General features: G+C 41.3%; 1 protein-coding gene across 2 annotated transcripts in view; it reads left to right on the top strand.

Annotated features, from left to right (window-relative positions):
- Positions 1–5,283: 5,283 nt before the first annotated feature.
- Positions 5,284–26,682, top strand: part of TGFBR2 (transforming growth factor beta receptor 2) — a 72,123-nt gene continuing 50,724 nt past the window's right edge. Inside the window, exons 1-2 of one of the 2 annotated variants that reach the window (XM_075921978.1) lie at positions 5,284–5,912; positions 13,797–13,916. In XM_075921978.1, the coding sequence (XP_075778093.1) occupies positions 5,810–5,912; positions 13,797–13,916 (223 nt within the window). In that variant the 5' untranslated portion in view covers positions 5,284–5,809. The remainder of the gene's footprint in view (positions 5,913–13,796; positions 13,917–26,682) is intronic. The other variant, XM_075921979.1, reaches the window with a different exon arrangement.

Below are 26,682 nucleotides of genomic sequence, written 5' to 3'. Positions count from 1 at the left end.
GAGGCTGTGCCCCTGACCCAACCCGTTTCACCTGCCTGGTGATCCTATCTCTTTTCTGCATGGTTTTATGTGCCCCCGCAAAGCCAAACCCATACCAAATTTGGCAGTCCTCACTCTTACCATTTAGGAGGAAGTCTTGAACAAACAGACGGACTTGCTTATAGACAAACAAACTCTCTCAAATATATAGGGGTATGTCTACACTACAGCACTAATTTGAACTAACTTAATTCGAATTAGTTAATTCGAACTAAGCTAATTCTAACTAGTGCATCTAGACCTAAAAACTAGTTCGAATTAGCGTTTTGCTGAACTGAGTTAAGGCTGGCCGGAACAGGTGCCGGCAGGGCATCAGGTTAGGACTTAGGGTATGTCTACACTACCACCCTAGTTCAAACTAGGGTGGTTAAAGTAGGCAACCGGAGTTGCAAATGAAGCCCGGGATTTGAATTTCCCAGGCTTCATTTGCATTTTGCTGGACGCCGCCATTTTTAAATGTCCGCTAGTTCGGACTCCGTGCCCGCGGCTACACACGGCACGCGGTTCACAGTTAGGTAGTTTGGATTAGGCTTCCTATTCCATGACCTCCGCACTAGTCCAGGAGGCCGCGCGCCGTCTATGTCCCCTGGCTGGCTCCTGGGTGCTGGGGGACTGGGCAGGGGACATGTCGCTGGCACTGACTGCCTGGCTCATCGTGCGGCCTCTCGGTCAGGGGCAGAGACTGCTGGCAGGGCTGTCTCTGGAAAGTGCCGTCTGGCCAAAGTCTACCCCTTTAAGGGCTGGGGGAGAGGAGAGGAGTTTTCCTGGTTGTGACCAGAGTGGCCACCAGGGGGAACCTGGGAAGGGCTAGCCTCCCACTAGTTCGAATTAAGTGGCTACACATCCCTTAATTCGAACTACTTAATTCGAACTAGGTGTTAGTCCTCGTAGAATGAGGTTTACCTAGTTCGAATTAAGCGCTCCGCTAGTTCGAATTAAGTTTGAACTAGCGGTTTGTATGTGTAGCGCCTATCAAAGTTAATTCGAACTAACATCTGTTAGTTTGAATTAACTTTATAGTGTAGACATACCCTAGTAGATAACTATGTTCTTATTGAATTATCATACTACCTAGAAGATAGAGTCTTACATCAGGAACCCATCATGCTAGGCATTGTACAAACATAGAACAAAAAGACATTTCCAAACCATTTACTATAAGCATAAGACAAGTCCACAAATGGAGAAAACAACAAACTGACAGGGGAATACAAGAAACTAATGTGACAATATTGGTCAGCATGCTAGGCGGTGATTTCACAAGATCACACACACCTTGTTTCCTATCAGCTGTGCATTTGTGCGGTTGCTTAGGAGAGAATCAAATGTTTTCCAGTTGATTAGCAGAGAGCCCACAGCTCAGTTTTTGGTTTCTATTGATAGTGCACTTTCACACAGGCCTTAGTACACATAGAAAAATGTGTTTTGTACATAGATGAAAATTCCAGATAGGGTTGCCTGGTCTCCGGGTTTTTTTTGCTCAACAATTTTGATCTCCCCCTTTTTTTCCTCAACAGAATTTTTTCCCTGGTGGTTTTTTTTTTTTGGGTGTTCAGTATTTTTGGTTAAACCATTCTGGCAACCCTAATGACAGATTCTGTCACAGAAAACTGTACGGATTGCATAATACATATTCTCACTCTTACTTTGTACATACTGGTGTTTCTATCTAAGGTATCAAAGAGTCACTGCTGTTTTCTTTGGGGATCGCAAACTTCATATATATTTAACCTATTTCTCCCAAAGCAACTATGACAACATTAACCATTTATAATTAACAGTATTTTTAAGTATTCAGTCATAACATTTTGTTCCTGTGCCATACAGCACTGTATATACAATTGTTGAAGAAAACAACAGCTGTGACCACTGAAAAGAGAACACTTCCTAAACTTCTTTTCTAGATACATCTGAAGTTTGCATTATTTGGCCTCCCTCACCTATGTCTGACTAAAGTTTATTATTCACCCTTTTGACTTAGAAATAAATAGGCAACTCCAGTCTGTGAATAAGGAAATGAAAACCGTTAATAAGGAACTGGAACAAAGTAACCAGCTTTAGCATTGTTTTATATATTTTCAGTTGTCCAGGAAATCCTGACTAAAGTGAGTTTGGGCCTAAGCATGGGATCTTTAGGTGCTAAAGAAAGGCAGGAACAGGACCCTTGTGTGTAAGTATACCACAACCCAGGTACATCTTTGTGAAAGTACAACTCTGAATTGCATTACTTTTTGCTTGTTAGTATGAGTGCTATATAAATTTTGGTCCAGGTAGTTAATTTTCCTGTAGAGCGATCCAAGCAAGAATTTACTATGTTTTGACAGTGATCCACAAGCCTTCTCACAGAGCAGCCCCCATCTTAAAAAAACAAAAAACACTTGATCTCCAACTTGTGATTGTACAACCATTCTTCCCCTCTCTCTTCATAGCCATGTAACATTCCTTTGGCAACCATAGCAATTATTTATATGGAAAACTAGCATTTGAAATGAATGAATATTTAATTAATTCATAGCTTCTTGTAATCATGCAAGTTAGCATGGGGAAATAGATGAGATGCTACACCATGTGATAAGCCAAATTTCCAGTCCACTAGCAAGTACTCTGTGGTTCACAGTTAGAGAACTGTATTGCTACAATGTACAATGAAAGGTGCTAATAATAATATGTAGCCAAGTTACTAAAAATATGACCAGTTTGCAACACAGTGATGTTACACTATGAATTTATAAAAATACCCCACCTCTCATCTATACTCAAGTGTTACTGAGGCAAATTTTCCACCAACTTCAAGAAGGCAGTTTTGTCTGAGAGAATCTTGAGTAAACAAAACAAAAAGAAGAAATGGAAAAACCTCTTAGTGAAGTCTGAGAATTCACAATATAAACTATGACTACACTGTGTAAATATATTTTAGAACCAAATTTATGTAAAAACATAATGAGATTTCTGAAGTCTAAGTTATTGACCAATTACATACATTGTGTAAATCCTTCAAACTTCATAAACGGTTGATATGGTACATGTACATACACACACACACTGTCCCTTAAGGCTGAGTTTCTCAAACTGTGGGTCCTGACGCCCCGGGGGGTCATGAGCAACTTAAAGGGGGGGTTGCGGTATCACAACATTTGAGGACCCCTGCCTAGGTTTAGTCCCCATATCTGAAATATCCATATCAGCTCTGTATCCATATCAAATGTTGTAATCAAGACTCAGCTGAATCACAACAGAGTCTCCAAATATCGCTGTGTGCAGCAGTTTATTTTCCAGTCCATACACATCTGTATATGTGTGAGGAGAGTACAACAAACCTCAGAGTTATGAATACCAGACTTCCAAATTGACCAGTCAAGCACACACCTCATCTGGACCTGGAAATACAGAGTCAGGTAGCAGCAGAGGCAATAAAATAAAATAAATACAGTAATGTACTATGTTGAACATAAAAAACAAAGGGAAAGCAGCATTTTTCTTTTGTGTAGCAAAGTTTCAAAGCTATATGGATTATGAAGAAAGATAAAAGACTTGGACTTTTCAGCTTAGAAAAGAGGAGACTAAAGCAGGATATGATAGAGATCTATAAAATCATGACTGGTGTGGAAAAAAAGTGATTAAGGAAAAGTTATTTACTTATTCCCACAATATAAGAACTAGGAATCACCAAATGAAATTAATAGACAGCAGGTTTAAAACAAACAAAATGAAGTTTTTCTTCACTCAGTGCACAGTCAACCTGTGGAACTACTTGCCAGAGGATGCTGTGAAGAATAGGACTTTAACAGGGTTTAAAATAAAAGCTAGATAGATTCATGGAGGTTAGGTTTATCTATGGCTATTAGTCAGGATGGGTAGGAATGGTGTCCCCAGCCTCTATTTGTCTGGAGATCGATGACAGGAGAGGGATCACGTGATGATTACCTGTTGTGTTCCCTCTCTGTGATGCATCTGGTATCGGCCACTATCAGCAGACAGAATACTGGGCTAGATGGTCTAACCCAGTATGGCCATTCTTATGTTTTATATTAAGTCAATGTTCCATTGTAAATATTTGAAAGATCAATGATAATGTTTTATTCAGTGTTATTCTTGGTTCTGGACATCCAACATTCTGGTCATCTGAAGAAGTAGGTTGTGCCCACGAAATCTCATGATGCCATCTACATGTTTTGTTAAGTCTTTAAAATGCTTAGACTATTAAACATTTCAGAGTTATGAATCACTTCATTCCCAGGTAGTCGTAACTCTGAGGTTCTACTGTAATATCCACAACCCATATACTAAAACTGAATATACTTTTAAAAGTTACTTCATGTCCAGTGGCAGCATTTTTAGTGACTTCCAGTGCCTATTCACTGCAAACATCCAGTAAATCACATGGTCTGTGGTTGTGATATAAGTGGTGAATGGTTGCATTGTACTGATTTCATCCCTAAAATGTTATGTCTTCTCATCCTGATTCCTAGGGGAGGAGGAAGCCTGGTTATTTGGGCTGGATCAGGGAAGGAAGCTGATGAGTTTTACCAACCTTGCATATCTACAATGTATGTAAAACATCCCAAAGTCATGCTCCTTTACTGATGTAGTAGGTTCCTGAGACAGTTAAAGAACAGCACGTGAGCCAGTTGCACATATATAAACATGTCAATACATACACTACAGCTAGTAGTCATTACTTCATCAATTTTATTTTAGCATGTGAATGTTTTAGTGTACTGCCAGGATTTGAAAAAATGTTCATAAACATATTTGTGAAAACATTCACCATTTTCAAGTTTCTGGTGATTTTGTGCCTAAAAGAACAGGAGAATGTGAATTTCTCCATTTTCATTGCAAACCTCAATTTTGCTTTTTCAAGGCCGTTTTCCTTCCACTAGCAAATTGAGTCCATTTGCAGGCACGTTTTTGTTTATTTCCTTTTAACTTTTTTTTTTCTGCAAAATATGCAACCTATTTTCAAGTCTGGAACAAAACACAAGGGGGGCAGGCGACAAGTGGTTATGACTGTAATGGTTGCTAGTGCCTGGCTTGTTTCTAAAAACTCAGTACAAGGCAGTCTGTACTAACATTTCCTGTTATTACTGTCACTTCAACCTCCCTTCCCCCTTGATTATGTCACCTGCCGGCGAGGTTTGATCTTTGTGGCTCTGACTGCCCCAGTGAAACACACAGGTGGAATGCCACCAGAGGAGCCCTAGTGGAGTCAGCAAGCAGGCCAGTGAGCCGGGGAGCAGTCTGCCCACTTGGAACACATGGCTGGATCGGGCTGATTGTACAGCGCCGAACACCAGGGCCCCTCAATGCACCACTAACAGGCTATTACAAGCCTTGGTCATGTGGCTCTGGGGAAACTCTCCCTACTTCTCTTCCTAGGCAGGGCAACTACGCCTCTACCCACAGCCCGGGCGCGGGACAGGCGCTGTGGCTGGCTAGTGGGTGTTTGCGGTGTCTGCGAGCCCTGCGAGGGGCTGGCCTAGGGCAGCTGAGTGACAGCGGCCAGGGAGGGGCGGGGAGCCCGTACCGGAGCGAGCAAGTCCTGCCCAGCTGTTTGCGAAGTTGAAGATTTCCTGTTCCCCCTGCGGCGCTGAAGCGAAGCGGAGTGAGTCAGCCCGGCCGCGCTGAGTCCCAGAGAGGGCAGCTCAGCTGCAGCTGCCGCGGCCTCCCCTCTCTCCCCGGCCGGCCCGGGGCGCGCAGCCCTCGCTTCCCTCCCTCCTCCCCCAGGAGCCCGACTTCTTGCCTCGGCTTCCTATGCGGAGCGGGCGAGACTATGAGCCGGGATCGCCTCCGGAGCCTGGCGCTGCTGCTGCTCCAGGCTTGCGCGTGCTGGGCGCTCGCGGGCAGCACCAGCCCCCCTCTGGCGCGGGACTCAGGTAAGTCGCAGCCTCCCCCCGCCCCTGTGTCCCGGCTGCGCGTCTCCTCTTCGCCCCCCCCCCCCCGCGCTTGACAGCTGCTTGGCCGAGGGGGCGCGAGCCCGGGCGGGTCGGGGCTCGCACGGGAGCTGGCAGGAAGCGCGGGGGAGGGGGACTGCTGCGGGGCGAGCCCGGTGCGCGGCGGAGTTCGGGAGCGGAGTGCGGGGGGTTATCGAGCAGGGAGCCGCTGCAGCAGCCTCCTCACCTGGCCCCACGGTGCTGGGGACATGCTCCTCCGCTATGCCTCAGCGGGCTGCCCTCCCCCCACGCCGCCCCTTCCTGCCGCTGTCGCCCTAGGGCGGCGAGTGACAGAGCTTAACCCGCTCACTTGCGGGATGCCCCCTGGGGCTGAGCAGCGCTGCTCGGGGCGTTAGGTGGCATCGGTGGCCCAGGAACCTGACACCTGGGATGCAGGCGGATGGAGAAAGTGGCATTGGCGCTCAAGGAGTTCATCTGAGATCCTCCTGTTAAGGCCGCGGAGTATTGCACCCCTGCCTCCCTGGGTGTACCCCCGATTTGCTGCCTCTCCCACCCTTGCCCTGGGTCTAGATCCAGGCAAATTGATCTTGCCAAACATGCAACACTGCCTAAACATGAACTAATTTTTTGTTCCCTCACTATATGCAATTGTCCATTAAGTGCTGATCAGAAGCAGTTGCTGAAAACTCTCAGTTTCTTGCTATTGCAAGTCTTTGGGCATTGGCCGCAAGCTCGTCTCTCCTGTAGCTTGTCTGTGGCACCTACGGTTTAGTCTCCTGAGGACTGAAGTGTCTTGGTCCTTGGGCTTAATATAGGGGTTTCTATAAACTGGGTGAAATGTAATGGCCTGTGATATACAAAAGGTGGGACTTGATGAATCGATGGGCCCTCTTGGCCTTAAACTCTATGAAACTTCAGGTATTCTTTTAGTATTCAACGCATTCCTAAAAGTTAATACCTTTGTTTGTTTGCTTTTCATTACTTTTTACATCCCTGTGGAGGGAATTTTTAATTGTACTGTACATCCCTGGCTATGTTAAGGACATGGCTCGTGTTACCGTTAGCAATATATTTATGTTGTGCATTGGGTGATCAAACTACATTGCAGACTTATGTGAAAACAAGTTTCTTTGGCCTGAAAAACTTACAAGTTGGAGATGTAGCCCACAAAGCCTTATCCAAGTGATACCTCAGTAGGACATTTACATGTGTAAAGTTACATCTTGCGTCTACACTGCAAGACTTAACTCTGAAATAATAGAGCACTCTTCCTCTGACTTCCTTTATTCCTCGTACAATGAGGGTTACAGGAGTCTGAATAAGATGTCCTTCAGCTTGACAGTATTTTGACATTAATTCAAAATAACTGCCTGCAGTGGAGACGCAGGCTAAGTTATTTTGGAATAACGCTAGTTATTTAAAAAAAATATTGCAGTGTAGACATACCCTAAGGCTACGTCTAGATTGGCATGATTTTCCGCAAATGCTTTTAATGGAAAAGTTTTTCCGTTAAAACATTTGCGGAAAAGAGCGTCTAGACTGGCACTGATGCTTTTCCGCAAAAGCACTTTTTGCGGAAAAGCATCCGTGCCAATCTAGATGAGGTTTTGTGCAAGAAAGCCCCGATCGCCATTTTCGCCATCTGGGCTTTTTTGTGCAAAATAGTTTTTAGCTGTCTACACTGGCCCTCTTGTGCAAAAACATTTCCGGAAAAGGGCTTTTGCCCGAACGGGAATGTCAAAGTATTTGTGCAAGAAGCACTGATTTCAGACAGTAGAACGTCAGTGCTTTTGTGCAAAATCAAGTGGCCAGTGTAGACAGCTGGCAAGTTTTTCCGCAAATTTGCGGAAAAACTTGCCAGTTTAGACGCAGCCTAAGTGTCTAAAGGACTAGGCTCTAGAACATGCTATTGAAATTGGGTTGCATAGTGATTGTGAGGGGTCCATTAATAAAGAGATAAAAAAATTCAGATGGTTACCAAATAAAATTCCAAAAGTTTCATTTCTAGCTATTAATTTAACTCCACGGTGCATATTAGCAATAAACATCTATTCTTAGACCTTTAATATGTAATCACTGCATGGACTGTTAGAAGAAGTCTTTTGGAAGCTTTACTTTGAGTCCTCAGTTTTGTTCCTTTGGTCTAAATACCCTGTTTCGAAAAAAAAACCCTCTGTCTTGACGGGGTTATTTTGAGAAAAAACCCTTCTTTCGAAATACCCTAAGCCTCATTTTTTAAGGAGTAAGGGTTATTTCGAAAAAGCGCCCGGAAGCCATTATGCAAATGAAGCGCAAGATTTGTAAATTCGCACTTCATTTGCAATTTTGCTTGGCTGCATTTGCATTCCTCTTTCGAAAGAGGAATGCAGTGTAGACATATCCTATGAGACCAGCAAAAACTCAAGCATTGTTCCATATTGGTAAAATATATTATATAGAACTACCATATAAAGTCTCAATTCTACACATACTTTTGCACTTGAATAACTTTGTGCAGGTAAGTAATCCTGTCAAAGTCCCACATATGTGCAAAATTACTTGTGTGTTTGTTGGTTTAGGACCTAAATATATAAAAATAGTGTAAAACTTTGTGTTGTAAAGAAGTATATTGTTTGGGGGCTAATCATAATATAAGAGTTTTATATATGATATGTTTAGCTACGTTTGAGTTTTGTTTACATTTATATCACGTTTGATCAATAAGTGGCAAAATCCAGTAAGTGATTGGTGTAGTAACCTTCATTTAATCATGGGAATAAAAGTTGTGCTAGGTAGGTTCTTGTAACACACAGCCTCAGTGAAAAAATAGTGGTTTTTTTCAACATCCTTTGCTATATTTCTTTTTTATATCCTTTTGTGAAAACCAGTTTCAACAGCTTTAGTTTGGAAAACAGATAACTGGAAATAGTTTAAGATTATTTTTCTGCACTCTTGTAGAAATGTTTAGTAAAAGAAATTGTTAGTAAAAAAACTTCAGAACACATACTGTATTTGAAGTATAGTTTCATATTCAGTTATTTGTTAGGCATCACAAAGTGGACTGTTTAGCTAGTCCCTTTTGACTTTTGGTTCCGTTATCAGCTAGAAGGGATAAGAGTTACTCTAAGAAATTAAGGGTCCAATCCTGCAAACAATTTATTACTGAGCATTTTGTTTATTTTAGTCAATAGTCCAGTTAAAGTTCCTGCTTATGTGAGCATGTGGACTGAGGTGCATGTTCTGGCTATGTCAGAGTCATTGTAGTGAACAAAATATTCTACAGTAAGTGTCTGCATGTAAGTGACACAAACTAAGTTTTCAATGAGTATTTTTCTGAGGTGTGTTTTCTGATACAAACACAGAATAGCAGAACAGATGCCAGTAAAATGTAGCACCCGCTGTCTGAAATTGCACAATTGAAAGTGATACATGAAAATTAGGTCTGACACAAAGCTATAGACAGGAAAACAGACTATTTCAAACATACTAGAACAGAGGTGGGCAAACTTGTTTGTCCTGAGGGCTACATGTTGGTATGGAAACTGTATGGAGAGCCATGAATGCTCACAAAATTGGTGGGCTGGGATACAGGAAGGAGTGAAGGCTAAGACTAAAGGCAGTGGTGGGCAACCTGGGCCCAACGGCCACATATGGCCCATTAGGGTTGTACGTGTGGCTCACAAAACATTTTGTTTATTGTTGCTCATGTGCAGGGTTGCCAGTCTTCACTGCTTTCTGTCTTCATCTTTTTTTCCTATTGATATTACTAAAGTGATGCACTTAAATCAAGGCACGTGAAGTGAGTGTGTGCTGATTGCTCACAATATTGATTGTGAGAGCTGTGCACTCCCTCTGCATCCAATCAAAGTGCTGCTTATGGTTCAGTTGGCACACCCCGCTGCTTCCAGGAGGCACTTACCTGAAGTGGCTCCTAGAAGCAGTGTCCCGTTCCCACTCTAGCTTTGCATCCTGCCCAGTCTTCAGGCACTGCTTTCGATAGGGATGTAAAATCCCATTTAATTAGTTAAACATTGTTTAACTGGTTAACTGATCAAATAGGCGCAGGCAGGGAGGCACTCTAGCCTGGCTGGGCTGGAGTATCCCTCCTACCCCTTGCTTTGGCTGCTCTGTTCAGAGCTGGGAGCCAGCAGCCCCATGCAGGGGCCCTGCGGGGGCTGTAGCATCCTTCTGCCCGAGGCAGGCTGTGAGCAGGGGTTGCTCTTTGCGTACCAGGTAACTGGTTAACCAGTTACCCGTTAATGTCTCTAGCCCCCATAACTCCCATTGGCCATGGATTCTGGCCAGTGATAGCTACTGAGCTGATGCTTGGGATGGGGGAAGCGTGCAGATCCCCCAGGCTACCCCTGCTTCGGGAAGCGTGCAGATCCCCCAGGCTACCCCTGCTTCAGGAAGCTGCACGGAGCCGGCCATGGTGAGGCCCCATCCTCCCTCCTAGGCTGGAGCTCCAGAGTAGGACAAGCACCTGACCCCGTTCCCTGGAGAGAGCTTGTGGGACAGATCAAAAGGTCCAACAGACTAGTTTTACCACCCCTACACTAAAACAATAAAATAATGTTCATAATTAGGGACACAATTTAAAAATGTGCGTGTGTGCGCGCGCTTAATTCCATCTCTATTTGTGACAGCTTTTAATCACGTGATTAACAGTCCTTAAAGCTAAGCATATGTTTAAAACAAAGTCTCGGTACAGATGCTTTTTTTTATTCTAAAAGTTACTGGCATTTGAAGGAAAAAAGACTAATTCCTGGGGGGCACGTTATGACTGTTTTTTTTTTTTTTTTTTTTTTAATTTCCCACTTCCTTCATCTTTGTCATCTTGTGACTGTAATTGCAATTTGTTGTTTTATTGTGCGTTTTCTGTAATATCACAGCTCCTCCCTTTATACTGATATTGGAGCCAGTTTCACTCCCAGAATGATTGTTGTTGAGGAAAATTCTTTTCCTGTGCTGAAACAGCTGGCAGTTAGCAAGCCTTTCCTGCTGGCATCCTTCCCTAAATTAACCTGATTAGAATGGCCTTCTTTCATTTGTTCCTCTTTTCCTTTTTGGATGCGTGGCATCATTAAGAATGAATGGAGTCTCTAATCTATTTCATATTATAATAAATATAAGATGTATTATATGGTATATTATAAATCAGTTATTTAAAACTGGTCCAAAAGTCCAGTCTCTATGGGACCAGTTCTTCTCATCTACTCTCAGAGAAGTGTGTGAAGCAACTGCACTGAAATAATGGAGTCATTCTAGTGTTATAATGGGGTGTGTTAGAGGAGAGTTGGGCTCATTCCTCCACAGCTTCCACTAAATGGGTTGGAAGGTGGGGATAGGATCTGGAGTGACGTAGACAAATTGGAGGATTGGGCCAAAAGAAATCTGAGTTTCAACAAGGATAAGTGCAGAGTCTTGCACTTGGGACGAAAGAATCCCCAGCATTGTTACAGGCTGGGGACCAGCTGGCTAAGTAGCAGTTCAGCAGAAAAGGACATAGGGATTACAGTAGATGAGAAGCTGGATATGAGTCAACAGTGTGCCCTTGTAGCCAAGAAGGCTATTGGCATATTAGCAGCGTGCATTAGGGGGAGCATTTCCATGAGATCTAGAGAAGTTATTATTCCCCTTTATTTGACACTGGTGAAGCCACGTCTGGAGCATTAGGTTTGACTCAATGACCTCCTGAGGTCTCTTCCAGCCCTAGGATTCTCTGATTCTTTGAAATGGGTTGATTCTAAGGTTAGCTGTACCTCTGACTCACAGGAGAATCTGGCTCCTGACATTTAAAGCAGTTTTTATCTTAAAACCTAACAGATCCATTGTTACATGCACATTGAGGGTTGATGTTTTGCATTTATCTCACAAGCTAACATACAATTATAGTTATTAGAACACCATCTACCTCTGTCCCACAAACATTCCATGTGTATTAAAGGACTCTTTCCTTTGACCTTTCCAGAATCACCGCATCCTTTTGTCAACACACCCAGCAGTTTTCCTTTATCTTTACTGCACTGTGTGTTACATTATAAACACGCTTAAGAGTAGAATGCTCACTGTGTACTGTTGCAAATGGCTACATAAAATGCCAGCTGGTAGTGAATCAGGCCCAACATGTTTGTGAAGTAACATAAATACTTGTATTAGCTGAGATGGGGTAAGAGTGGGGTATATGCACACGTTTTGTTAAAGTATTAGCTGATAATGTCTAGAATCCAATTGATTTTAGTTTGGATATTGTGTGTGATTGTAATGGCTCCAAGATTATTATTTTTGTTACACTTTATATTACAGCAACAGCTTCAGAACCCAATTGAGAGCTGGCCCCATTATTCTAGGCATTACTCAGTCACATAGAAAATGACAGTCCCTGCCTGCAAATAGGTATTCTAAGTGTACATAGACATCAAATAATACAATGGAATAGCCCTTTCACAACCTTTACCTCAAGGCTACTCAACTTTGGAAGCCCTTGGGGCCACAATGATACTCACAGTGCATACAGACAGCCGCAACTTAACTGTGGTTGCATGTACATGCAAATATATATATGCTTCTTTCACATTGATGGGCATGAATACAAAGATTAAGTCAAAACTACACAACACGCAGGCCCCATTTAAGTCAATTCTGCTGATATTAAGAAAATGCAGTATTTACCCAATTTCCACCCATATTACAGCACTTTTAATGAGCAATGACAGTCCAGGAATTTAACTACTAAAACCATATCTACAGAAGACCATTATATTGACTACTTTTTTGTTTTGGCTCCCACCCGCAGGCTGCTTGTTGTGCCTCGTGTAAACCGAAATCGCACCGTGGGCCGCAAACAAACAGGCTGTGGGCCGCATGCATGTTGAGTAGCTCTGCTTTACCTAATGTGATCCTAATACACTAGTATAATTTATTTTTTGTATTGCTGTATTGAAGAGAAATATTCTAAAACAACAAAACACTATGTTCTATTAATATGTGTTTGGCACTTAAAAAATGCTTTTCCTCAGTACATTTCAAAACGTTTTTATAAAAGTGGTTAAGCACCAATATCCTGATTTTTTTTTTTTTTTTTTTTAAACGGGGAAACTGAGACGTCAAGAAGTTAAAGCGTGGTCCTAATTTGAAAAGAAACTGTAAACATGACATAGTAAATCAGTTGTATTGACAATCAGCAAATTCTAGATGGAATTTGGTATGTGTAATATATAAGCATATCTAACAGCCTCTGGCACAAGTTCAACCTGTGATTTGTAGGTCAAACTATGATTTTTCTGGCTTATGCATTGTCACCAGTGATAGAAATTATCTTTCAGAATCTCTACCTCATTACACCTGTACAACTGCACTGATGAAGTGTACTGTTGTATCTCAGGGCATAATTTGGCTCTGCAACTGAACTGAATTAGAAATTATTTTGATGCAGGTGCCAAAATAAAATCCATCTCACTCTCTCATGACTGTATTGCCTCTTCCAAGAAAAGGAAGAGAAACTTATTTTTGTTGGAAAAGTAAGTGAATTTGAGAGAATACACCCAAAGAACATGTCTAAGTAGCAAGGTGCCACAGTGTCATTTTCAGAGCAATTAGCCAAGTAAAGACACAGCACGGCTCTTTACATGCATAGGGCTCATTAATAGATACCTTGGATAACTGCCTTTGTGCAAGTGAAGTACACCGAGGATAAGTCCTCATCTGGCATAAATCAGCATGATTCTGTTGAAGGCAATGAAGCTACACTGATTCATATCAACTGAGGATCTGCCCTCTAGAATTAATAACTAGCAACTGTTGAGTTATGAGGCTCTAATTCCCCTGAGCAGCCTTTTGTGTTCTCATATCTTACAAGAGACAAAATGATATGGTTCTCTTTCCCAGAACAAGAAAGTAATTTGGCTGCAGCATTTGGGACTCCCTGGAGTCTAGAGAGTAGAGATTTCAAGAGGCCATGGGAAGAGAGAATTTCCAAAATTCCAGAATGCTTGGACATGATCAAAGGTATGATTAAGGCTTTTAACTTGGGCGGAACCAAGGGGAGAATGAATTCTGGCAATATAGCAGATAAGGGAATAGGCAGACTCTCAGAAAAGGAAGATGTGAAAAGCAAAACACTTGAATAGTATTTTATGTTATATTAATGTCTTTCATTCCAAATCTAGCATTTCACAAACTATATAAGCTCAGGAAGACCTTCACCTTAGCAGTAGTTGAGTATTAGCAAGGTGGAGTGAAGGAAAAGGACTTTTTAAAGGCAAACAGGTTTTCCCAATATGTGCCATGGGATTTTTAATATTTTTTATAGAGCTCGCCCAGAAGAGCAAAACATTACAAAAAACATGGTACTAATTTTGTTTCCTTTGGAAGAAAGGATTTAGTCAGCTCTGTGATTCCAGTGAGTCTAGGTATTTCAGACCTGAAGTGTAGATAAGCCATTGTCAATTTTTCTGCTGTCAGTAGTCCAGCAGTAAAAGCGTATGAGTCCACATACCTGTTTTCAGACTTTTGGTGTGTCTGCTACTTCAGGAGAAGAGGTTGAGGTACGAATTTTCCTAGCTCACATCACTATCTAATGTAAGTGCATTTTTAATGCAATTTTTATTATTCTAGTTAGTACAAGAAAGCAAAGTTTGGAAGAGTCCAGAGATGAAAATTACAAGCCAGTAATAATTCATCCATTTTCAGGGGCAAAAATAGAAACTGTACTAAAGTTCTTCAAAGTGACTAATGATTTTGAGCCCCTCTAATTTTTAACATCTTGTGGGGGCTTGAGCTGCTTGAAATAAGCTTAATTTCCCCATGATGGGTGGCTCAATACTTTCTGAAAATCATCCTCTTTAAAGTGTCTGTCCTCAGGCACCTAAAGCCACTCCTGAAATTTGACATTATTGGCCATCATTCTTACTCAGTAATGCTGAAAAATCCTTAAGGCTTGTCTATGCTGCAGCTGGGAGTGAGAATCCCTGTCTTGGCAGGTAGACTTGTGCTAGCAGAAGTTCTGCTAGTAAGCTACATATTAATTGTGATGATGTTGCTGCACTAAGAGAAGCTCAGACTACCCATCTGGAGAGAGAGCCACTGGGTAGGATGAGCTGGACGTCAGCTGGCTAGCTTGAACCTGAGCTGATGCGGCAATGTCCACTCTGCTATTTCTAGTGCACTAGCAGGAACTCCACTGCTGCAAATATGTCTACCAGTGCTGGGAGTCTTCCTCCCAACTGGTAGGTAGTCATACTCATGGACTTCAGAGGGAACTGAAGTCACTTAATGCCCTGCAGGACAGGTCTTTTTTTTTTTTCTTTCTTTCTTTCTTTTCTTTAATGCTCATTGTCACATTATTGGATTTTAAAGTGAGCATACAGATCACTGTTGCACCCACCGGTGGTGCTTGCCCCAAATTCTGTACAAAGTGGGCCCTGTGAGTGGTCAAATGGAAGCTTATGCTTTGCTGATTCTATGTATGCTACTCATGTACTTGTATGATTTTTGTATGTGAAGTTATGAATATGGGCTCTGTTCTTGTACTGTAAATGTTCTCTGCCTGGGAGTGAGCAATGGGCCTGGACAGACTATTGTGAGGAATGATAATTCAGTGAATGACTATGCTAACTAGCCCTGTTTCATGGACAATGGCTCTGAGTGGCCAATACATACATGAGGAATGTGTCTGGAAGTCAGCAAACCAGGCAGTGCCTCATGGCTACTTGCCTGTGAAACACAAACAGGTCACTAGATCATGTGACCAGCTCCAATTTGGGAGACACCAGGAATATAAAAATCCAATGAGCACATCTCCATCTTGTCTTCAGTCTTGCTCCTGATTCCAGATGAGGCCTTGCTAGGGACAGAGAGCCAGGAAGGATTGCTGACCCATCCTAATACAGGATGTACACCATAGACTTTTAAGCTAGCAGTTTGTAACATCTCTACTAAGAGCATGCATCAAGTATGTAATGTAGTCTCCTTAACAATCTTATTCTCAACCTTGTTTTTCTTTTATTAATAAACCTTTACATTTTAGATTCTAAAGTATTGAGCCGGCGTGCTCTTGTGGGTAAGAGCTAAAGTGTAAATTGGCCTGGGACTGTGGCTGGTTCTTTGGGAACTGTTCGGAGTTGGTGAGATCGGGTTTTATACCCTCTCAACTGTGTGTAAGATCCGGGGCTGATTGTGGCACAGGGAAAGCTGGGGTGTCTGAGGGGTTTTGCTTGTGAGGCTTCCTCCTGGCTAGATTGGCAGCTGAAGTGTTTTGTGTGACTGGTTTGCGGCCTATTTGGAAAAGGTTTCCAGTTGAGGGCTGTAAGTAGCCCTGGCTTTGAGCAATTTGCCCTGAGCTGACCTGGCCCAGTCCATCGCACCCACGATAGAAAATTTTGTATCCACTAACTTCTGCAAAATTTCTTTGAGTTTTGGTTTTGAAGTAGATCTGAAGCCATAATAATAGTACTTAGCACCTTCCCCCTTAGATCTTGAAATATTTGTTGGTATGTCTAAGTATTTTGTGCTTTTCTTTAAAAAAAAAATGTATTGAGGGGGGAATATGATATGGTGTAATTAGTACTTTTTCACTTACCAATTTGAGCAAAAACGCTTAGTCTCCTAAAATATTCCTTGGTAGGACAAAAATTGCTCCAAGTATGTAATTTTAAGGCTGCTGTTGACAGAGGCGTCTGCAAAGTCCAGTAATTTTGCTTCCACTAATTAGTCCAGAGTTGCACTTCTCTGCTATTTTGAGTAAGACTTTACATGACTACAGGGCTACTTTTCCCCGCACTTTGACCCAAAATGTGCAGTATTGTAAAAATACACATAATGAAGAAGATGTTTCTTCTTTATGTTTTCAGTGATTGCAGGATCAAATGACAATAAAACATTGTGTTTGAAAATAGGGTCAGTCTGAAATCTAAATCCCGTTAAGTTGCTTCCAAAGATCACATTGTAACTGGCCCTCTTTCTCTCGGGGAGCACAATATAGAGACCTTTTTCCCAACTTGGATCCATGGAAATCTTAAAGATAAAATGTCTTTCAGCATGGCCGTTGGTGTCCTGATGTCAGATCCCCACTCTCCTAAGCTACCACCCCTGCTTCCTGCTGAAAACCCCCTAAGATGGGTTCCTGATCAGAGAAGAAAAATCTCTTTGCCTTGTGGATTTTTCTTGAACCATGGTTTCTACAGGAAGGATGTGGATTTTGGAGACCACATCTTAATCAATCCCACTGATTGTGGTCAGGGATACATGAGGACAGTGAAGAGATGTCTTGCAGAGGTGGTGGCTGCTCCACTGTCTCATATACCTCCCATTGGTTGGTTGGTTCACAGCCAATTTCCCTTCTCTTTGGATTTCCACAAGGAAATCTGAAGCTCCACAGGGGATTGTGCTGTGGAGCACATCACCTGCCCTGCAGAAACCCCCTTCTTCTCCACCCCTTCAACTCTATGAAGTGCAGACATTTGATGGGAAGCATCCCTGTGGGCCTAAAGAGGGAAGAATGATCCAGAGTACCATGATTGTGGCAATCTCCCACCTCTCCAAGGAAATAAGGTAATATGTGTGGGTGCCTGGCCCCTCCAGGAGTGTCAGTTTGTTCAAAATCAGTTGTGAGGATAGTAATTCCTTAACAGAATTTTTGGATGGGATCCTCAAGGTCATCAGGAAGTCCAGTCAGTTTTGCATTCCTCTCCTGTGCCGTGCCAAGTTAAAAAAGACACAGGGCTAACCTGTTTCCCCATTTCTCCCCAGTTAAGAGCCTCCATTTGTTATAAGCTATCAATGAGCATGGATGGTGCAGTGTGCCCCCATCTGATGTTACCTGAATTTTTTATGTTCTACCTCTTTTGTCATGGCTGTTTTGATCGCTATTGTAAGGTTGTGCAACTGGGTTGTACTTCCTCTAACTTGGGTATTTTTGTATGTGTGAAGTGTGGTGTGTGGTGTCACGTGCTTAGCAAAGTGGAAGCACACTGGTTTCTGTCCCAGTTGGTGAAGGTTACGGGTGAATACTATAAGCAGACCATTGTTCTTTTGCAATCAATGTAAAGTTTCTTAACCTTCAAAGATAGTATCCTCCACTATTACCACTCACCATGTAGAAAAAAACTGGCTTCTACATTTCCCTTTTCTCCCTACCCCCAAGCTGTGGTCTGGCATGAACTGTACCCAACACAATAACCATCACAATAACAAAAAAATGAGGAATACAGACTATTTCAAAAATCCTGCCATTTTTGAAAGAATCACATCTAGGAAGAATCACGTCTAGACTGCTGTTTTACTTTCGAAATGGTGCTTGTTTGAAAGAGCGCCATGACGCAATTGTACAAATGAAGCGTGGGATATTTAAATCCTCACTTCATTTGCACTTTCGAAGTACCTCATTTACATCCTTCTGCCGACAGAGGGATGTGGTCTAGACGTAGCCTTAATGTGTGGTTCTTTCTGGCCTGCAATCCCATGAATCATCATGTATTTATTTAGCATTGCAAACTGTTTTCACTTGTGTCCTAAATCAGAATTTGGATTAGCATCTCCAAAAGCAACAAAGAGTTAAGTTGCTCTGCAGTCTAGCCCCCCTTGAAAGGACACTTCAAATATGGATGGGCTATAACATTTTGAATCCACAGAATTTTAAAAATGTATCCATTCCTGTGAAAATTTTTGTTTAAACTGCCATATTGAATTTGGAAAGCTTAGATTTTTATTTTGTTTTAATAATATTCTGTTAAATGGTTGTTCTAAGTGAAGGTAATGTTTGTGAAAAGTGCCAGATTGTGAGTTCCAGAGAGTCAACTCCTCTTGTCACAGGACACATAGCGTATAGGCCGTAGCAGCAGAGCATGTTTCCCCACACTGTGATTTGCCTTGACGTTGAACATGTTTTTCAACTCCATATTACTTTAATGCTTCTCCTCCCTGATGGGCATCAGTTGAGATGGTGTATCTGTGATTTGCTCATTAGTCCCCTGCGAACTTTATGGAGACCATCAAGTCATGTAGGCCACCATACACCTTAGAAACTGTCAGCTTTATCTTATAGACTTTACCAACAGAAGGTACCATCATGATCACCTAGTCTGACACATTGCAGGCCACAGAAACTTACCCACCTTTCTAGTAACAGAATAATAACCTCTGGCTGAGTTATGAACTTCTCAAAACATGATCTAAAGACTTGGTTACAGAGAATCCACCATTTGAATTGGTTTAAACCAGCAAGTGTCTCATGTCCAATGTTGCAGAGGAAAGTGAAACCACTCCAGGGTCTCCACCCATCTGACCCAGGAGAAAAGTCTTTACTGACTCCACCTATGGCAGTCAGTTAGATCTTCATCATGTTGGCAAGATCCATCACCCAGACACCCGGGAAAAAAATTCTCTGTAGTAACTCGGATGGTTAGAAAAGTTCACCTGATTGAAAGACTAAACTTACTGATGGCCAGTTTATATCCATTTGTTCTTGTGTTCACACTGGCACTTAAAAATATGAGAGAGAAGAGTTATTTATCCCTTTGAACTATCTGTAGAGTAGAGATGTAAAATTCCATTTAATTGTTTAACTGGTTAGGGATTAAGGCGGGCTCCCTCTCACCCACCGTGGCCAGGCTGGAATGGCCCCTCTACCATGGATAGAGTCTGTTCCAGCCCAACTGGAGCAGCCTCTGCCCACAGCAGATGCCACAGGCCTGGAGTAGTCTCCTGCCTTCAAAGGTGATGCTTACTGGTTAACGTTTCACATCCCTACTGTAGAGCAATTGTATCTATCTTCTACCTTTTTTTTTTTTTTATTGATTGATTGAGTGAAACTCTTCAAGTCTCCTCCCATAAGGTAGGTTTTCCATTCCTTGGTCATCCTAGTCACCATTCTCTTCTCTGTTCCAGTGTGAATTAATCTCTCTTAAAAATGGGAGACCAAAATTGCACCTATTATTCTAGAAGAGGTCTCACCAGTGCCTTATATAATGGTAATATCACTTTTTTGTCTCTACCAAAGGTGAAAGAGTGATGCACAGATAAGAACTAGCCTCTCATACTGGCAACGCACACAGCTGACTTTTCCCCCTCTTCCTTCCTTCCTCTCTTGGTGGCCCTGCCCCTTTTGCCCAGGGTTATAGGTTAAAACCCAGGGCCCTTCAAATCACCACCAGAGCCCCAGGGCTCCCAGCCTGCACCACTGCAGTCCCAGAGATTACAGGATCAAATGACAATAAAAAATTTAGTCTCCCAAAGTCGCACCATTTCATGTAGCATTTATATAATGAAAAACATTAGAGATTTCTATCCATATCCAAATTCATTTGAGGGCGGGGGGGGGGGGGGGGGCGCATTGTAGCTTACCTCAAGCACAATCCCAGGGGAACCTCTAGTAGTTTTCTCTCCCAGGGTGATTTTGGCCCAAACAAATTGTCTTATGTATTCCATCATTTCTAATTTCTTTATAATCTACATTATAAATATATTGTTCCAATCTTATACCAACTGCTACTTTACCATAACTGGATTTGAATCAGTGGCCAACAAATGAAGGGTTACTATGTGCCTTGGGCAATCTCTGGAATCATCCAGTCACCCCCAAATAGTGATATTGGTCTGGTCCAGGTCATCAAAGAGTGTAATTTGGTGTGGCACCATTGAAGTCAGTGGAGCTACACTGACTTGAACCAGCTGAAGATCTAGTCCTATTAATCTTTTGTAAGATGCCACAAAAGAGTAGGTACTTTTCATATGTTGGTACCATACTTATTGTGTATCTAGCTGCAAAAATCATATAAAAACTCATGAAGTGTGGCCACATTTTGCTTTTCAAAATTCTTAATTGTTACAAGGAAAAGAGATTTGAACAAAAATTATGAGTCAGAGTGTCTGTGTATGTCTGATTTCTTCCAAGCAAGATTTTCCTGATATGCCTGAGCAACTAGTGTGTGTTTCTGAGTAATACACCCATCCTCTCTCTTTCCCCCCCCCCCCCCCCCAACATCTCTTACAGAAGTAATAATTTTGCAGACGTTTGGTTGGTTTTTTCCTTGGACTTCTAATTGAAATTTTTCTTTAAAAAAAAAAAAAGACACCTGAAAAATTCAAATGCTGACTTTAAGGACTGTTGGGCTATTGAGAAAGAACTGTTAAAATAGCCATTATCTTAAGCTTGGGTCATGCAGCAGACAGTGGGTTATGGAAATAATTACCATAATAAAGGACTTCTATTTCATTAAGTATTTTCATCCAGGGAGTTACGTTTTTAAAAAGTCAACTCCATACAGTTCATAGTATGAGCTTAATTAGTGTTATTCTGCATAAATATCCACTATTGTTCTTCATAACCAAGCTAGGACACCCTGCTTTCTCATTTACACCTTCAGACAGATAGTCTAAACATTTTAGCGTGGCAAGTTTCTTCACACTTAGCTGTCTCTCTTTTGAGAATATCCTTGCCTCATGCTTTAATGCCAGGCCTTTTGATGCAGACAACTGAAGCACATTGTGCAGTGATTAAAAGAAATCACTGCAGGCAGTAAGCAGTGTCTTTTTTGTCTTGTGTGCACATATCCATGTTTCTTAGTGTGAGAATGATGCTAACCTTTAAATGTGAGTGTCTCATATGCTGAATAACACATGCACCTTGGTGAGAATATACTCTAGAAGAAAGCAGTTTTACAACACTGTACAAATGTAACTTCCTTGCATTTGTGTTCTGGAGATAATGGTATTAACGGGGCCTTTTGTCCATTCAGCCCTTTAAAGGGTTGATTATAGATTGAAATCCAGGACCCACTGAAGTTATGGTGAAATATCTATTTACTTCAAATAGGGGCTGGATTTCATCCATTCATTTTATTTTACTTTAAACCTGGTAACTCTCACAGTGAAAAGAAATTTGTTGTTGAATCTGTAGCCTGTAGTGCGGAAGGGAGGGGGGAGAGAATGATGCTGATCACAATTTATTCAAGGAATCTTTTTGTAAATCTATTAAAAGAAATAGCTGATTAGAGAGATGTGCTAATCAAACAATTTGGAAATAGAGAAGGGCCTTATATAAGTGACATTAGGACTCCAAAGTAGAAATCACAGAATGAAAACTATTTTTTAAGATTGGATATCATTCATTATTTTTCTGAGGCATGTCCTCTTCTCAATGCATTGTATATAATTTCCATTAAAGTTGATGGGAATTAGATACATCCACCAAGAAACCCTACCCCCAAGATATGACCTTCTGTTATTATTTTTCTCACATGTAACCTGACAGAGATAAATATAGCTATCCATGCTGCTGAATTTCAGACGGTTGTGTATTTTCCCCCAAATCTATTTCAGGTGGTGTTGCTCCTTAAGGATTAAGTTACAGTCTGACTTTACTTTCAGGAGAGCTATTTACTATTTTAACTGAGGTGATGGTTTATGAAAGTGAATAATTTCTTTCTCGTGCTATTCCCATCAAATCTGTCAAACATTCCTGTGCATCAACAAACCTGTTTGCAAAGAGTTTTTTCACAGGGATATGGCTCCTTACAGTCAACAAGATCTGAACAGAGCTACCACAAAAGCTTGTTGGCCTATCAGTGATTGACAGAGAATTTCCTTTTTGGTAAAATACATCTTTTTACTCCAGTACAATTCATTTTCCAAGTCGATTAATTAGGATGGATCAGGAAAGGAGGTACATCCAGCCTTCATGCAAATTTATTTTCTAGAATTCTATTGTGTGTACAATTTATTTTATTGGAAACTAATTTTTTAGACAAATGTTATAGTTCCTTTTTAAAGAATTTTTTAGCAATGTGCCCAAAATATAATTCTTGATGCCATCACTCCACTACTACTGAACTTTGGATTTAGTTCAAAATTTAGATTTTAGTTAAAAATCTAAGCAAAGGACAAAATTTTGCAAATGGCCCAATGTTTATAGGGAGCTGAAACAATCCCCCTCAAACAAGCATCCCTCTGTTTTACAGTGCTTAAACTCTGAATCTAAATGTTGTAGGGGAGCCCACTTTTTTAAATAAGGGAAGATCAGTTTTTCATACACTTTAACAGTGCATACACAAAAATATCAATGCATTCATTGCATCTAGAGAATAGATTTTTTTCCCCCGTATGTATAAATCAGTGCATATGCACATGTGTGCATAACTGTTGCCAGGTTTGAAACAAAGTTGCCTGGTTAATGCATTAAAATACTCATTTTTCATAGGCACCTGTGGGTCTTTACAATAGAGCGATTTGTGTAGCTAATAAATACGAGTCCTATGGATGTGCTGATGGTCATGGAAAGTTTTATGAAAGTTTTAGGCTGGTTAATCAACACAAATGCATTTGTGTATACATCTGTCTCATATGGGACTAATGAAGATTCTCAACATGTGAATAACATGCTCTTCAGTCACTTCCAATCATAGATGGCTAAATTAAATCAATTGGACTACACGAATAAAGTAGTCCTGAGACACATGAAGCACCCCATAAATCTGGACACTCATTGTACCTCTTTTGAAATGCTGCAAAAACTGACACTGAGGATTCTGGCTTGCAGTGGTGAAGGAGCTCAATGAGGAATCTTGTTTTGAAAAAATTCTAGACACATTCTATATGCTCCTTTATCAGAGAGGAGGAAAAAAATGTTAAACAGCAGCACTATAATTTTCTTATTCTAAACCGCATAACCTGAGCCAAAATCTTTTTAGGTCTGTCTTATGCCATTTATGCCTCTCATGCTTCATAATTATGAAGTATTGTCAGTGTAGGAATGTAACACTACGTTTTACGGGAATATGTGCAGCCCACTCAGGATTATATTTTAGGAGACTTTTTCATCTATTTTTTTAAAATCTGACATCCAGTCTTTGAGCCTGATTCTGAGCCCGATTCTGATCTCTATTAAATCATTTCCCCTTTAAATCAATAAACTTACTCCCAAAGGATGATGGAAGTGGAAATCAGAATTGAGTCCTTTAATTTCATTGGAATGGAACTAGAACTATGAAAAATATTCATAACAAAAACTGAAACTCAGGCAAGGTTTACCATAGTTCACTGACTGTTTGGCCAGGCAAATTTCAAGCAAACCTTCATCAGGCCTTGAGTGAAAACTGCTGAGCCACCAAGTTTCACGAGGTTTTTCCCCAAAGCAAGGCAGAACTGGTAATTTGGAGGGAAATTACTTTGTGTTGTTTTCAGTATTGTTGTAGCCATGTTGATTCCAAGATATTAGAGGATAACTCACTTCCCCGTTTGTCTCCTTCATGTTTACATCACATGTGTACACCAGACTCCTGAAGTGCATCTCCCCCAAACCAAAACACTTAAGAAAGAAATAGATCCATAACACAGTATTTTTCTCTTGAATTATACCTTCTCCACAAGAAAATCAGAACATTTTACCAACACTGATACACTACCCCCTCTAAATCCCTGCAAGTCAGGGAAATCTGCTATTCCCACTTATGGCTAAGGAAACTGTGACACAGATACATTAAGGTTAGAATTTTCAAATGCATCCAGTAATTTTGGTTGACCAACTTGAGACACTTTGGATCTGATTTTTTTCCAGAGTGCTTAGTAATTGCAGCTGCCATGAAAGTAAGACAGACCTGCAGTAAGACATTGTCATCTATAAAAATCAAGCCTCAAAAGTATTTAGGAACCTTGGACACCTTTTGAGGATCTGAACCTCAGTTTCTCAAGATAGCTATCCAAAAATTGTTGCAAACAGATTTAGTGAAGTCTCTTAAAAATGATGGCTTTAATGATTGGCTTCAGGTCATACAGGAAGCCCGTGGTAGAAATAACAGAATCCCAAATTCCAGACTCCAAGTCCTGTGTCTTAACCACAAAAACACTCTTCCTCTCATCTATTCTGAGTGAGCTCCTTCTGGAAAGGATGAGAAATGAGTCAATGAGCACTTAGTAAGAGGTACAAGGGCCCTCTCCACTGGGGAAATGTTTAATTATTCTCACAATGTGCAATTTCCTACAATTGATAGAGCATTTTTTTAATTAGGTATCAATAAACATTTGTAACTATATGTGGGAGTTTCTGCAGTGGGAGTCATGAAGGTATGAGTGCTCTCAGGACATAGGAAATTGTACTGAGTACCTGTCTTCAAAACCTGTACTGTATCCACAGAATGAGTACAATTGTAGTACAGGCATCAGACTAAAACCGTTGTGTATTATGTAGCTTGGGCATATTTCTTTCAAAGGCTACAAAGAAACTTTGCTTCAGTAAGATTATGGGTATATGACTCAAAAAAAACCTAGGAATTTCAAAGATAAGACTGATGCTTTCCCTTTTTCACAAAGCATCCCAGCCCTATTGAGGAAGGGGTGTCAGCCCTTGCTTAGAATTTCCTGTTATAAATAGTTTGTGCTTCATTTCCTATGCTTAATTTTTACAAAAAATTGTGAAATGCATATTGATTTGAGAGACCAGAGGGTATCTTTTAGTCTCTTAAGTAAGCATGTAGATGTAACTTGGGATACATTAACCAATTGTAAAATACTCTGTAAAGCTTTAGTGAAAGGCATCTCTTCTTAGGGCATGTCCACACGGCAATGTAAGACCTGCGGATCAGCGGCAGCTGGTCCAGGTCAGATGACTCGGGGGCTAAAAATAGCAGTGTAGAAATATGGATTTAGGATGAAATCCCACAAGAGGGTGAATCTCCAGAACCCAGGCTCTAGACTGAGCCCTAACGTCTACATGGTTCTTTTTAGCCCTACAGCACAAGCCCCATAAGCCTGAGTGAACTGACTCATGCTCTGAACTCGCGTATGTGGGTTTCTCATTGCAGTGTAGATGTATCCTTAGTCTTCACATTTTCCATTGGGATCCATTATAGCCCAGTACTTTCCCCTTCAGAAGTTAATCGTGATTGATATGTGGGTGACTGCAACCTAAGTTCAGGTCTGAGAATGGGAGACTTGTGTGATTCCAGCCGAAGAGACTGAAAATGACTTGCGCTCTTGACCAAGGGAAATGTGCTTGGGGAGACCAGGAAGGGTTTGAGGGGAGCCCTATAACTGTGATGCGAAGCATGGACTGGAAATCCATTTTGTGCCCTGCTCCCTCTCTCTCAAAAGCAGTGAGAGAAAAGGATGGATTGTGACCTGAGGAGAGACAGAGTTAAGCACTGTGCTCAGGATACAAATGAAACACTTAACTGCATGCTCCCATCCTTGACTTTTCTTCTACTATTAGCAAGACTAGCTTGGCTTCACAGCAGTGCTCTAATTAAGGCTCTTGCAAAATCTTGAGCCTCCTGGCCATGATCTTGTAAAACATTTAAACACTGAGTTCAGTGCAGGTTCTCCTGACCTACCTCTGCTGCTTATCACTTAGAAGAAGTCCCCTTAATTTCATTGGTACAGAGTCAAGCTGTCTGTTCCTGCATAACAATACTCTACATCTGCACTTTGCTGGATCAGGCCTCTTGCATATATAAAACCACAGATTCACAACTCCTGAGTACATGAATATCTAAATATTACTGCAGAAGCCTTCTAAAAAGCCAGTGTACCTCATGGGAAATGTTGAAGACTGTTTTGTTATATCAGCTCTACTTACATCATAGATTCTGGAAAGAGAAGAGGTGTTACTTCCCTTTTTATTGCACAGCTAGAAATAGCTGCATGAAAACAGAATCTAATTCAGAGTTTATCTGCCCCTGCTGCCTATTTCCCACCTCAAGTCAACATGTTCTCTTTATAACATCAAAAGCAGCCAATTGTGATGTCACACATAGGGGGCTAACACAGAGGACAGCTGCACAAT

This window comes from Pelodiscus sinensis, chromosome 2 (assembly GCF_049634645.1).
Source record: "Pelodiscus sinensis isolate JC-2024 chromosome 2, ASM4963464v1, whole genome shotgun sequence".
Taxonomy (NCBI): Eukaryota; Metazoa; Chordata; order Testudines; family Trionychidae; genus Pelodiscus; species Pelodiscus sinensis.
This window is presented reverse-complemented; position numbering and strand designations above follow the sequence as displayed.